General features: G+C 37.5%; 1 protein-coding gene and 2 long non-coding RNA genes across 4 annotated transcripts in view; all 3 read left to right on the forward strand.

Moving 5' to 3' along the window:
- Positions 1–191: 191 nt before the first annotated feature.
- Positions 192–996, forward strand: LOC141398675 (uncharacterized). Its single transcript, XR_012411690.1, has 3 exons — positions 192–655; positions 710–835; positions 900–996. It is a non-coding gene; the product is annotated as an uncharacterized lncRNA (long non-coding RNA).
- An 8,746-nt stretch (positions 997–9,742) lies between these two features.
- On the forward strand, positions 9,743–10,137 carry LOC141398674 (uncharacterized). Its single transcript, XR_012411689.1, has 2 exons — positions 9,743–9,809; positions 9,901–10,137. It is a non-coding gene; the product is annotated as an uncharacterized lncRNA (long non-coding RNA).
- A 3,654-nt stretch (positions 10,138–13,791) lies between these two features.
- Positions 13,792–15,676, forward strand: part of baz (par-3 family cell polarity regulator) — a 235,640-nt gene continuing 233,755 nt past the window's right edge. For both annotated transcript variants that reach the window (XM_073976208.1, XM_073976211.1), the window contains exon 1: positions 13,792–15,614. In XM_073976208.1, the coding sequence (XP_073832309.1) occupies positions 15,495–15,614 (120 nt within the window). In that variant the 5' untranslated portion in view covers positions 13,792–15,494. The remainder of the gene's footprint in view (positions 15,615–15,676) is intronic.

The raw sequence follows: 15,676 nt of genomic DNA on the forward strand, positions 1-15,676 counted from the left end.
GATCACGATGAAAATACATTTGCTTTTGAAGCAATCCCCAGATCATGCCATTTTTTTTTCTAATTTATTACTTAATGTCAATTTTTTTTGTGATGTAAACTCGCCTTGAATGTAGCATAAGGAACGAGTTCGGATAAGGTAGGTCGGGGTCGCATACAAACTACTATTTAATCAACCTGACATTTAGAGATATCAACCTCGTGTACCCTTGTTATTTACTGCAGCCTTATTTGCTTCCCACTCCCATCGTAAATATCAGAATTTTACACGCAATTTCATTTATTCTCAACTCTTGCAAAACTTATTTCTTTGCTTGATCATGCCCCTCACGATACTCAGGCCGGGCGATGCATTTCATGGGTTAATAAATTACAAGCTGAATGTACTACGGAGTGGTTGCTCAAACAGAAAACGATGGTTTATCCTATACTCTCATCGTGCTGCCCACAGATCGCTCCACTCGTTTATGATCAGTTTTATTTGCGCCATCATTCCTCTAGAGGGCAACAGGGCTGGCAACAAAACTTCAAGTTTGGCGAATCATTGAAGCCGGAATTGATGTGCCTGCCCGGGTAGGAATTCTACGTGGGGAACACCCACCCCTGATCGTCTCATGCCGGGCTCTACGACGTTGTGGCGGTTAATAAATGCAACAGTGAGTTACTATACGTGCCCTTTAGATACTTATTCTCTGATTTTTTTTTTTTAGTTTAGTGAAATTGTGATTCCATTCGCCTGAGGTGCTCTTTCGGAACATAGTTACCCCTTGTCCTCTTCGGACATTTGCTGAGGATATTATTGAAGCCAGCCAACCGCATGGTGGTCCATTAAACAGGTATCATATTCTATGTGCGCTGTCTCGTTGACTCTGTCATTTTTGTTTTTTTTTTTTTGTGCAGACGGTAGCTCCTATCAGGACATATCGTGTGCCTATTTTGGGTTGTTTCGGAATGTGAAACTTAACCTATGTTTATGGGGTCAATTTTTATTTATTTTCTTCACTATGAGGGATGTGCATACGCGTTTTGATAGTTTTGGTTATATCTGATAGTGGCCTTTTTTTTAATTTAGTGTTGATTACATGCCAAATTTTGTAGATCGATTTACTCGCCTCAGAGCAAATGTAGAGCTCTGAGATTTTAAAGAGGAATTTTTACTATATCTAGAACGCGCCTACGAAAAAATTATGTCTGTATGTCATCTGGGGACTGAGCTGTGGATGCCGAAATTATTACGAATATAAACGAACGAAAAAAAAGTAGTTACCAAAAACTGTGGGTCAGACCCACTACTGTTCGAGAGCGTTTCATGGCGGTATATGGAACAATTCTCCGATCGATTTCGGTCGTGTTTCGTAAGAACTATACCATACATTTTTCCTTAACTCGTTTTGTCTCGAATAAATATGTGTCATGTGATGAGTCATGAAATGAGTGCGCCCTGGTATCACTTGATTCCTGTTTTGTATATGACGATAACGCATTTATGGGCACAACCGCGTCTATTAAGATTTAGATATAGAATGATTATGTTATATATATAGTCACATATATATGTATATAGTATCTCAGGTAATCCTGAAAGACATTATCTGTATACGATGAAGAATTAAGAAGGCCGCCATGTAGTTGCTCCATCTGACACCAACCGCAAGGCTTTATATGATTCGTATTCAAACAATTGTACGGTAATGGACATTGCTATTGAACTAATCAAAAATTATACCACACTCTTTATTGAATGTACCACAGGAAAAATATAAACGGCTCGAAATTTTATAGAAACCGTCTCAGATATTTTTAGAGGATTAAGTTTTTATTTACTTTTGCCGATATATATTCATTAACGCTTTAGGTCTTTGGCATGACATAGTCCCATCGGTCTCCCCTGTAAATCTTCTATCACGTACATATTGTTGCCACTAGGTTTTACAATACGACATTTAATAAATTTACGGGCAAATTTGGCATTAAAATGTTTGCCAAAGTCACTTAGCACGTAATTTTTTTTGTATACCTCCTGTCCGGGGGCAAAGATGATCGTACGGGCTCTGGCGTTGTACCTTTTGGCACTATGTTCATATGCTCTGTGCATATTTTCTTTAATTTTGTTTCGAATGAACTCCATTCGGTCATTTCTTGATACATGTTTGACTTCATGATCAGTCATTGAATGTAATTTTTTTGCTAACTTATAATCCGAACCATGAGTGTACATATTATGGCCGAACAGAGCAAAAAAAGGAGTGACCCCGATGGCACTATGTACGGACGTCCTAAGAGCACATTCTATGTCTGTCAAATACAGATCCCAGTCACGGTGATCATTTTCCAAGTATGCTCGTATGGCTGCCAGAACAGATTGGTTTACCCGTTCCGATGCATTTGACTGCGGGGCGTAGGGTGCGGTTTGTATGTGATTGATACCATATATTTCAATCATTTCCTTAAATGTTTTTGATATGAACTGGGCCCCGTTGTCAGTATGCAACGTTTCGGGTACACCAAACTTTCTAAAAATGTCTTCGACTAAAAACTTTACAACATTTGCAGCTGTCGCCTCGCGCATTGCTTTAAGCAAAGTGAATTTGCTAAAGTGGTCAACTACGATAAAGATGAATGCATTTCCACTTTTTGAACGCGGATATTTCCCCAAAAAGTCCACGTATAGCTTTTGAAAGGGACGTTCGGTGATAACTTCATTACCAATTTTGGGTTGGGTAGTTTCATTGGTGGGTTTTGTTTCTTTACAGACAGTACATTTGGAAACATATTGACGTACTTGGGTTGCCATTTGAGGCCAGTAATACTTTTCCCTTAACCTATTTAGCGTTTTTGAAATACCCCCATGAGCAGAAGTGGTTTTATCATGGGATTGTTCGATCAAAACGTGAGTTAGTGACTCGGGAACCCAAAGTTTCCACTGAAACTCTTGCGTATCAGCGTCGTAAGATGAATGGCTCTTTTTAAAAACCATGTTGTCCACTATTTTGAGATCGGGCAGATTCTCTTTATTCTTCTCCACTACCTCTCTTAAATCTTTGTATGACTCACTCTCAAATTCCGTGGTCTCGAATTCGAAAACCTGATTGGTGTCTATTTCGTCAGCAGTGGGCAGACGGGACAACATATCAGCTACTACATTTTCCTTCCCTTTGCGGTGCTCTATTTTGAAATTGTATCCTTGCAGCTGCAATGACCAACGAGCTAAACGACCACTAAGGTCCTTTAGACTCATTAGCCATTGCAAGCTGGCGTGATCGGTGATCACCGTAAACTCCATGAGCTCCACATAGGGTCGGAATTTTTTTATGGCCATCACTGCTGCGAGGCATTCCTTCTCCGTCACGCTGTAATTTCTCTGACACTTGTTTAGCTTCTGGGAATAGAAGGCAATCGGGTGTTCATCTCCTTCGCTATTCAGCTGGAAGAGAACAGCACCGATCCCATATTCCGAAGCGTCACATTGTATAAAATAAGGTTTAGAGAAATCAGCGTGACGTAGTACCGGTGCGGAGGTCAATGCCTTCTTCAAGGTTTCAAATGATTCCCTTGCTTTTTCATTAATCGTGAATTTGGAAGATTTCTTTAAAGTATCCGTAAGTGGCGCTGAGATGGTTGCGAAGTCCTTGATGAATCTCCGGTACCAACCGGCCGTACCAAGGAAGCTCCGGACCTCTCTAGCATTTTTAGGTACCTTTATTTTTTTAATTGCCTCTATTTTTTCGGGATCTGTACGCAAAACGCCTTCCCCAATGATAAATCCTAAGTACTTAATCTGCCGAAAGCAGAATTGGGATTTTTTTAAGCCGATCGTAAGATTTGCTTTTTTGAGACAATCGGCCACCTCGGATAGTAAACGTAAGTGTTCGTCGAAATCGCCTGATATGATTAACAGGTCGTCCAAGTATACAAAGACATTCTCCTTAAGTCTTTGGGGAATGACTTTGTCCATCAGACGGCATAGTCGTTGTGCGGCATTGCACAGGCCAAACGGCATCACGCGGAATTGATACAGTGGACGACCTGGAACCGTGAAGGCGGTATACGACTTACTATTTTCGTCAAGCTCTATCTGCCAGAATGCGTATTTTAAATCCACACTGCTTATAAAATATGTTTCATCTATGCGACTTAAAATACCATCGATGTTTTGCAGTGGGTACGCATCCTTGACAGTTAGCTTGTTTAACTTCCGGGCGTCGAGGCAAAAACGGTTTTTTCCGGGCTTTCGAACTATTGTGGTGCGATTGCTCCACGGACTCTCGCTCTCTTCGATTACGCCGAGAGCAAGCATATTGTCAACTTCTTGAAAAGTAATGGCTTGAACCGCTGGAGACATTGGGTAGTGCCGGTCCTTTACGGGCTCAGCCCCATCTACCAGTTTAATCGTATGTTTTTCTAGATGCGTACATCCTAAACCATCTTTTTCAAACGTACGAAACCTCTCTTTTATCTCGTCTAAACGCCTTTCCTGATCTGCGGAAAGCTCGTGCGGATTCAACTTATAAGTGGAATCAGTTTTTGCCATGTCTTTGGTGATTTTTTCAATATCAATTTCGGCTACACCGACCACATCGGGGGCCAGTTGGAATAGACGCCAGAAATCGATGCCAAGATAAAGATTTTGTTCCAATTCAGGACACAGGAATAAGGTCATATCATTCTTTTGACCTTCATATTGTACAGACGTTTTTATCTTCCCTAAAACCATGTATTGTTTCCCCCCCGCAGTGGTAACCTTACTAGACATGGGGATGATGGGAATTTGCAACTCTTCCACTAATTCCCTGCAACTTCTTCCTAACATGCTGACCGAGGCCCCTGTGTCTAAAAGGCCTTTAATCATTTTGTCCTGTATATTGACTTGGGCAAAAACTCTCGGATCTTTCGTACTTGTTATTTTTGATATAGCATCGAGCAAGTTCTTTTTTTCTAAACGCCATTGTTTTGATTTCAGTCTTAATTTGTGGATCTTTTTTGGCAGCTCTTGTACTTCAGAGTTAAATATTCTTTCCCTCACTCTATTGTAATTTCTTTGACGTAGTTCCAGAGGAATGTTATGTCTTTCCGCTGCTGTAAACTTTGTTATATTCGACCTAACGTCATCTTCTACCACTCTTTCCTCATTGTTTGTTAACATTTTGACATTATTGTCTACTGGTTTTGGGGTACAGGGTCCTCGGTTGGACGTGGCTCCCCTGTCTTCGCCACGCCCCTTCTCTGGTTTCCCTGCTGGCAAACCGGGCATCTAGGTGTCGTGGTTTCCGCCTTACCGCATCTGTAGCAAAACAACTTGCGGAATTCGGCCGGGCATTCCATAAAAATATGGCCGTTTTCCCGACAGTTCCAGCATTTGATTTGGGATTTAGCGTTATGTTGCACGCGAAGTGCTGACACATCATCCATCTGCACCTCATCATCGCTATTCCTACTCTCCAGCTCAGTCTCAAAAATTTCATTTATCTGTCTATTTGGTCTCTGTGGAATAGGCATTGATCTGTTTTCACGCCTTGGAAAATTTCGTTCAGCTTCAATGCATTCCATGCGCAATTGCTCGACGGAGGATATCGTCATCTGATATACGTGGCACTTAATGTCCTCTCGAATATTACCTTTGAGGATTCTTATCATCTCGAAGTCAGAGACTCGCAGCATCAACCTTGACCGCAATAGACCCATTTCATGGAAATAATCGTTAATGGATTCGTTATGTCTTTGTTTCCTTTCTAACATTTCCCTTAATACGTCAAATTTTGATTGGGGCGTTTGATATTGACTCAGAAGGGCATGTTTAAGACTGTCCCAATCATTGATTAGATTGCTTTGGCGTTGAAGCCAATACCATTCCCTTGCTTGACCTGATAATAAAAACGAAAAATCTCGTAAAACTTCCTGCCATGGGATACTATATTGGGCCCTCATGGTCTCTAACCTGTATATGAAATCATTTATTCGGAGGTCTTTAGGATTACCATTGAAATTTATGCCTAATTTGTCCACCCTGATTTTCAAATTTTCATAATGGGCATTGACGTTTGGTATAAGGTATTGGCACGATGGTGCTGGAGAAGTGGTCACACTCGGATACTGAATTGTAGGCACGATATTTTCTTGTTGTATGACCTGATGGTTGATTTGCTGTGTTCCGTTGGGTTGGTTCGTTACCTTTGGATTATTGATATTAGAGGGATTTGTATTTGAGGTCGGCTTATTTTGGTTTATCATGGCGGTCGATTGGGAACGAACGAGTTCCGACAACTCTTTCATACCACGAGCTAGTACGTCAACGGTATTTTTCATAGCCGACACTTCTCTTTGAACCATATTTTTGACCTTGTCCTCCAGGGACTTTTGGACCGAAGCGGCCTCTTCCTGGACTAACCCTCTGAAATCTGGGTTCAATGGTTCCCCTGGGTCAAGATTAATGCCGTGGGCTCCGTTCCCGTAGTCGTTACTAGCATCTTGGGCTGTCGCGTTAATGGTATTTTGGCCTGTCAAGTTAATACCATTTTGGCCTGTCGGGTTAATTGCATTTTGGCCTGACGTGTTAACTGTATTTTGGCCTGACGTGTTAATTGACCCTGAAAGGTCATGATACTGAAAGGTATTTAGAGAATTACTTCCTTCGGCCATTTCTTCTCTTTGGTTTGTTCGTCTCTGTTTACTATATGCCGGATAATATGCTGATCTATTCAAATCAAAAGCAGTTGGTCGAACTCTTTTGTTATTTCGGGTCGAACGAGTATTGTAATAACTCATTTCACCACATCTACCTCAGTTTTCTCTGTTAATTCCCAGCAGATTTGATTCTTTTTATATCAATTAGTAGTTTAAATATGTTTTCTTTTGTAATGAATATAATTCAAACACAAGTACTACTTATTCTTATAAGGACATTAGAACATTCAACACTTATTTTCATATAGACGTAAAACAACAATCATAACATAAATTTGTGGGGGCATTGTCTTCTCAGAAGTAGTGGGTGCTTTTTGTGTGGATATCTGATAGTATCTGTTATATTTAAAAAACCGTGGTCTTTATCGAGATGTGTAGATGTTTCTTAAGTCACTCTACCTTATAAAATTGTCACGAATCCTTAACATCAATGACCATGACATTGCAAATATACTTGTCTATACAGCGCTCATGGCACAAGGTATCTACAGTACTCTAAGTTTCCTTACGATTACTTGGCTACTGTAAATATCATATATTGATTTAATTTGGTTCACCGACTCTATTATGACTTTTTTTTTGTAAGACAACAAAACGAATTTTCCAATACTCTCATAATCGCATTAAGGAATTTATGGGATATTGCAACAATTCGCATTTTGAAACAGGAGGAGAAAACATCTTCTTTAGCTTATTAGTTACATTTCTGTACATCATGCCAGATACTATTGTCCGGTTGGTTACGTAATATCACTGTTGGCTAAATTTTATTAAATGTTTTCTTTGGTCTATGACTATTTTCTAATGGTCTATTTCATTTGTGCCTCGATCTTTCTGCACATCACATATATCACAGCTTCACTAATCCTTTTTACTTGCGTATCAGGAAAAGTTGTTTTTTTTTTTTTTAATTTGGGCGCCATCTCTGTTACGTGCGTCCATTCCGGTGTTCGATTTGGCCTCCCGACTAGCCAGTGAGAAGCTACTAGGGCTAGGGATCTCAACCCGCCGACGAACCCGACACACAACAACATTGAATGAGGGAAACTATTTTACGGATACTCTACACTCTAAGTAAACAATGAAAGAAACATCTCACAGGAACCTTGATGTTTGATCCCCCACGAGCCCACCCGACCTCGGTCCCACACATCCCATACTTACTTTTACGTTGGACCCCTCGAACCACACACACTTCCCACTCCTACTTCATCACGCAACCCCCACTATTATTCAGATTTACAAAGACATGTTTTTAAATTTTAACAATATACACATGCAATACAAGTTTTATTTACTGATTTCTTTATAGTATCTTGTGGGCAATATTACCTTAATTGTTTATAATTTTTTTCTATATAATTTTCTTTTTCTGTGAGGATATAAGTCATACAATAATTAACAACATATAATCTAAGAACAATACCAGCTCCTTACACAACGATGGCTAAATGCCTCGGTTGATACAAAAACATTACCCTTCACGCCTTGTCCTTTTGCGCACACTGCCGCGCCTCTACTCTACTTTCTAACCACTAAAAGAGCTCTCTTATCTGGTTGATATATTGCCAACAAAACAATTTGGCCACCAACAAACAAAACACAAGGCTTTCAGACAATCTTATTGTTTCTCCCTACGCCTAATTTTCTCTTTGCTACACTGGTATTCTTCCTTTACAGGTTTTCTTTTGATAATCGACTCACTACCTACATACATATTAATTATCCGAATAGGATCGCTAATGAAATACAACTTTTATGCTAGCGAAGAATCTATCTCGCCATAAAGTCCAACTCATATAGTTATTCTTTTCTTTTATGTTTGATAGATATCCTTTTTATATATATATATTTGTTTATTATTTTCTTCTCTGTTTGATAGTTATTCTTTTTTTTATATATTTGCTGATTATTATTTTCTTCATATATTTTCAGCTAGGTATCCTAACCAAGCTCGCACTGCCATTTGGATATACGCACATAGCACATTTAGTGGACAACACAACACCACAATAATTTTTACCTGACTCCACTTGAATCAGACTGCTTGTATCGAAATAGCTGATTCCTTCAGTTGGAGGGCTTATATTTCCCCAAATTACTCCGCCCAAAATAGGCTGGATGGTTGCATACCAGTGGCCGTTTTCTTCCCGCAAGGTTCTGATTATCTGCCACTGTCCGGGATCAATCACTCGCACATCAATATCAAATTGTTCTTGGATTAGTCACGAAGCAGGTATTGCCTTCGGTTACATTACTGCCCAGCAGACATTTCAATAACCGATATATGGATTTCCTCTAAGCAGTCAATTTAAAGGTGACACTGACCCCCGTGGACACCTTCGAAGGCCAGTGCAGAATCTCTGTTAAACGACCACGAAAATAAAACATTACAATCACACACTTGTTCTACGACACATTCACTACAAGTATCTAGATATTTACACACTTACAATAATAAAATATAAATGTTAACTAAATGATGCTGTTATCCGATTTCAAGTTTCGTTTAATTCCATCAGGATATTACGTAGTGGACCGTGGTGTTGGACGTCTTGGTTAGAATAGGCCGACACTTTATCATGTCAGTCCTATATATCACCACCGTTCAGCCGCCAAAAGTCAATTTTCCAGTCAGAAACCATTTTCTATTTTCACGACCAAGTTTTCTTTGGGGTATATTCATCATATGTTTTAGTTTGTTTTGTTTTTCTCGGAGTGTCTCCTTTTCTCTGTCTTTTGGTCTGGCCAGATTGTATCAAACCTTTACTTTAACGCCCCCATATATAAAGGGGATTCACATCTGTTAAGACTCACTCCAATTTTTTCTTTATAAACTTTGTTTCCAAACCCTTTGAGATATGTCTACATCCAAACCACTGATCACGATGAAAATACATTTGCTTTTGAAGCAATCCCCAGATCATGCCATTTTTTTTTCTAATTTATTACTTAATGTCAATTTTTTTTGTGATGTAAACTCGCCTTGAATGTAGCATAAGGAACGAGTTCGGATAAGGTAGGTCGGGGTCGCATACAAACTACTATTTAATCAACCTGACATTTAGAGATATCAACCTCGTGTACCCTTGTTATTTACTGCAGCCTTATTTGCTTCCCACTCCCATCGTAAATATCAGAATTTTACACGCAATTTCATTTATTCTCAACTCTTGCAAAACTTATTTCTTTGCTTGATCATGCCCCTCACGATACTCAGGCCGGGCGATGCATTTCATGGGTTAATAAATTACAAGCTGAATGTACTACGGAGTGGTTGCTCAAACAGAAAACGATGGTTTATCCTATACTCTCATCGTGCTGCCCACAGATCGCTCCACTCGTTTATGATCAGTTTTATTTGCGCCATCATTCCTCTGGAGGGCAACAGGGCTGGCAACAAGTTTCATAATTGTAAATTAAAAAAATGAATAAAAACTAATTAAATTAACATCAATAGCTTTGTTCCCGTACTTTTTAATAGTAAAACTCGTAAAAGAGAGAAAGAGGGAAAAATTGTTGTAACACAAAAGTTTTTTCAAAAAGTTTGGGAACGCAAAAATGGAAAAAACGTCAAAAAAGCTGTAACAAATGTCAAAGTCGACATACCAGCCGGCATCCATGTTACTATTTTTTACACGCTCAAATTTGTCGAGTAAAAAGTTTTTAAAGAGAGCGGCATTCAGTGCCATTTTTGTTTAAAGAGAAGTGAACATTTTACAACTTTTCTATGTACGGGAACGCTTTTTCGAGTAAAATGTGTAAAAGTCGTAAAAATTGTAAAAACTTTTTAGTTCTGGAACACAGCTAAAAACATTTCTGCGTGGTACGTTCCGCAAAAACGTTGACAGTAGTAAGTATTAATGCATCTAAATATCCAGAATAAAATAATTCATAGTTTATTTCAGATGGGACATTGAAGAACAGTTTTTAAATCAACCTAATCCTAATATATTATATACTATCCCTTATAAGACATAAATAAATGAAACAACTCAATTCGAAATATAAAATATATTTTGTTCTATGTATGTACATACATATGTTTAAAAAAAATCAATGTGTTTGGACATTATCCCCAAAAATTGTTGGCTGAAGTTCCTAGATGCAAACTTGGTTCACTATTTTCATCCCTGCAGGTGTATGGATGAAAAGTGGTAACGAAAGGAGAGTGTCAACGTGCATTATAGTAAGTTTAGATTAACGAAATCTGAACGTGGGGTTATGGTCTGTTTAATCCATTGCTTGACCATTAATCCATTGCTTGACTGTTAAAAACAACAACCACATAGGATTGCTTTCGTGATGCCAACCACAGCAACACCTGAGACGAAACTGCTGTCCTGATACCACTTCCTTAGATACCTCTTCAGATCCTTGTCTGCAATGAGATATTTTTACGTGCATAAATACCCACTTTACCATGAATAAATATAGCACTGACCTGTATCCGCAAATTCCTGACACACCATTTTAAACGGCCTTTTGTTCTCTTACACCATCCTTACACCATTCTAAAGTTGCATTCTGCTGATCTATTTATTCGAAGTTCGCATGTAAGTATTAGCCGTGAAGTCTATAACTTCAAAAATATGTGTTTTATGGTTGTTTATCAGAAAGTAAAAAATATAAATCGGTCTGTTCCTTTACTTTGAAAAATGGTAACAGTGGCAAAAAATGGAAAAGTGGTGTGCTGCCATCATATAAATTGTATGCTTTTTAAAGTAAGGGAACACTTTGCAGCTAAAAAGTGGTAAAAACTGGTAACCTCTGGCACGTAAAGGAACACGACTAATATTAATTGACAATTAACGAAAAGAACAACATGTATTGAACTTCATAATGTTTTTGACACTAGTATTACGGGTGAATCTAATCAGCTGAGACTAGCTTTTACCTGTATTATTGTACCATGGGAAAATGAAGTAATTAATACATAATTTCGGCACGAACAACGAATAGAGAGCGCATTTCCGCCAGTATGAACAAGGCATTAGGTGTGTTCGTTTACTCAATAATTTATACAAATTTGTACAAGTCCAGTAACCGACTTAAGGCCTCGTCACATAAGAGGATTTCTGGCTTAATGCTAAGTTTACATTTACGAAATCCACTCGATTTCAACTGTCAATTCCATTGCTTAAACGTCAAATGAAATCCAGTGGATTTCAGATGTGATTTCATTTGACGTTTAAGCAATGAAATTGACAGTTGAAATCGAGTGGATTTCGTAAATGTAAACTTACTATAATTCTTAAAGTTGCATGTTCTTTCGGCTTTAAGTCAAAAGTCAAAGCATACGAAAATCGGGTTTCAGCACACATTCAGCCGCGTTGAGATGCGGCTACGTGACAGACAAAATCATAGACTAAAGCGGGGTACACACGATCAGTTTTGACTGTCGATTTTTCGGAATTATCGATAACTGTCCAATCGTCCAGCAACCACAAAACATTTTGTGGTTGCCTGATGACTGACAAAAGTGAACGGCCACACTGGCAAGCAACCGATTATTTGAGCAAAACTGACAGTCAAAACTGATCGTGTGTACCCCGCTTTAGTCTATGATTTTGTCTGTCCGCTTAATGAAAGCTCTGTTCCAGAACTAAAACGTTTTTAAAATTTTTACCACTTTTACACATTTTGCGTTCCCGTACACAAAATTTATATGAAAATCGTTTATGACTTTTACCACTTTATAAAGTACGGGAAAAGGCCAGAATTTATAGACGGCGGAATGCTCTCACCGAGTATATTCGAATTGAGTGTGGTGACCAAGAAACTCAATATAAAATGCCAAAAAATACAACTTAATAAATATTTTATTGTGGCAAAAGACTACCACTATGTTTACATTTACGAAATCCACTCGATTTCAACTGTCAATTCCATTGCACAAACGTCAAATGAAATCCAGTCGATTTCAGATGAGTTGTCATTTGACGTATATGCAAAGGAATTGACAGTTGAAATCGAGTGGATTTCGTCAATGTAAACATAGTCTACATGGGGATAGTTTTTGATGGGAACTATAGTTTCAGATAATAATTATCAAGAAAATATTGTCATTTCCCCGCAAAAATCGTCTTCCAACTTTTTTGAGTTTTCGGGTTTGGGTTACTTGACCGCGGAAAAATTGAGTAATCCTTCGTCTATAAATTCATTAGTCTATGACAAAATATAAAACTTAAAAATTTATGAAAAACAAAAACATTTTTAGAAAATCTGGAAAACAAGAATGAAAATTAAACGGTGGAACGATTAGTATACATTCAAAGCATAGTAAATTTTGTCTTCTCTTTCATTGCAGTTACATTTCCTGTCGATTGCTTCAAATTCGCGTATAAATCTAAAAACTAAAATCAAATGCCTGCCTGAAAGTCTGAATGCCAAAAAGTTATTTTGGCAGGTCTCTCTCTCGTTAGTTTTGAAAAAAGAAAATTTGAAAAATGTGTAAATTCGTACATATTTTTACTGAATGCTGTTCGATAACAAAATTGTGCAGTGAAAGAGAGCGAGTTGAGAGAGATTTTTTGGCAGTTCTGTGACTGAGAACTTGCAAATTTTTGCTGGAAAAATTTGTTCCGTACAAAATTTGTAAAGCTCAAACACATCCAACGTTTGAGTAAAGTTTTGTGTCATTTCTGGTAGAAGAATAAAGGAAAATTGAAACTTGGCAGCACTTTGTCTTTTATTTCGCCTGTGGCGGGTAGGTATCAACCAAGGGTTTTTTTTTGTAGGGATCTCTAAAGCAACTGCTTATAAATTGTATCCAACGGAGTGCATTTTTCATAAATCAGTGTAGACTGCATCGAATGATGTAGTGAAATCATAACTCCACATGCACAACTTCCAAAATGTTCGCTGGGTATTCATGTTTAGCGCCTCGATTCGTCTTGCCAAGATCGACTTCATTTTGGCAACATTTTCAATTATTCGTTTTGTTCTCCTTGTTTCATTCCGCATGGCATCATTTTTCTTGATTAAGTTATCAATGTATTGGCACCATTTTTCCCATGGTTCGATTTATAAATCTCTACATATTTAAGACAAAAAGTCGAAAATCGATTAAACGAACGTCGACTTACCTATCCCTAGTGAATTCAGTTGAGTTTTGAGTTTGTGAGTTGTTGACATGAACGTAACGTGTGAAGTGAGATGATAATCGGGCGCGCGCAATCTATGAAAAATGTAGTTTACAATTAGAAGATGAAGCGGTTAACAAAATATACAAGAAACGAGTTATATTTTGTTACAAAATTTTAAGTAAACAAAAAAGAAATGTTGCAAGAAGTGTAATCAATTAAAGCAAGAAGAAAACCAGAATTTAAAAGCGTTGCGAGTGCGTTTTATTAACGAAGATAATACAATAAGCTAACAACGAATTATTACCTTACCAAGTTAAGCTTAAGTTAAAGAATTTACAGCAACAACAACAACGACTTCATAACAAGAAAAGAAAAAAACAGCAACAATAAAAGTGCAAAAAACAAGTTTTTGTATGTAGTTTTCGATCGATCAGTGGTTGTGTATGAAGAATACGAAAATACGACAAACGACCAAACAACAAAACAAAAAGTAAATATAAAAATACGCGGATAAAACAAAAAGGAAATGAACTAAAGTTTAGTTTTGAAACATTGAAAAGAAAATACGTTGTAACAAATGTCAAATGGGCATAAGTTAAAGAAGAAGGTGTAAAACAATTACACAGAATAACTAGTGAAATTTTGCCACAACCATAATACCGGATTAAAGAATAATATCCAATTTATTCGTTTGCCATTTAAAAGAAGTTAAACAATATCTACTTCGTTTTGTTGTTTATTATTACCTTTTTCCCTGCTCTCCTGAAGGTATTCTTATCTTTTTTAATCAAATTCTCTCGGTGTGTAAAGTGCAGTGTACTCTTTCTAACAAGTGTCAAAGTGTATTGTAAAAAAGAAGTTACATGAACTCTCTCCTTAGTTAAACTATCTCGCTCTATCTTAACGACTTTGCTGATCACATTGATCAAGTGTTCGTCGTGTCCTTAAATAAAAACAAATACAATCGTTAACAGAGACGAAAGCGTCACCGTTTATTCCTTAATAATAACAAGAACAACATCGACCAAGCACACAACACAAGAACTACGTAACCGTCGCCGACATTCTTTTGTATTCGTGTTGTTGTTCTTGTTCTCATAACCGTCATCCCCTCTCGTTGTGTATTGTTATTACTATTATTATTGTGTCAAACCAACAAGAGGAGGCCACCAAGCAGTTTGAACAGCGGCACAACAAAAACAACTAAAACTAGTGAAACAACAACAAAAACTACAACACATTGGGCCTGTTCGTTGGGTTGTGTATTAACAATGCAGCTGTGTTTTTTACCTTTGCATTTTTCTTGTTACAACAAAAACAATACAACATTAATATCGCCAAACATCGGAGAAGAGTATGCAATACTACTGTGATGTGATGAGTAACAGAATTACAAGCAAAATATAACAATAACAACAAAACATAACAGAGACTACGAAAACAAAAACGACTGACCCCTACTTACTTAACTTAGTAAGAAAAATTCAATAGAAAAATAACTAATCATCAAAATAAAAATAATAAAATAAATAAAAACCGCAAATACAAGAATTGAAAGCTGTTTTATAGTGAAGAATCAATGAAAAATAGTGCATTATTTTAAAAATTAAAATAAAAATAAATATTGAAAACCAACAACTCTCCGCAAAGAACAAACCTTACAAGAGTTACACTTTTGTAGTGTTTAATTTTTCTGTTTGAGTGAACAAAATTCAAATTCATCATCATGAAAGTAACCGTCTGTTTTGGTGACACACGCATCCTTGTGCCTTGTGGCGATGGCAATCTCTTGGTTAAGGATTTAATCCACGAAGCAACCAGACGCTATAAAAAAGCAGCAGGAAAGGTAAGTCAATAAAATTGTTGTGTGTTATTGCTGTTGACGTGGTGATTTATTGGGTATTTAAT

This window comes from Musca autumnalis, unplaced genomic scaffold (genome assembly GCF_047663935.1).
Source record: "Musca autumnalis isolate F117 unplaced genomic scaffold, ASM4766393v1 scaffold_3, whole genome shotgun sequence".
Lineage (NCBI taxonomy): Eukaryota > Metazoa > Arthropoda > Insecta > Diptera > Muscidae > Musca > Musca autumnalis.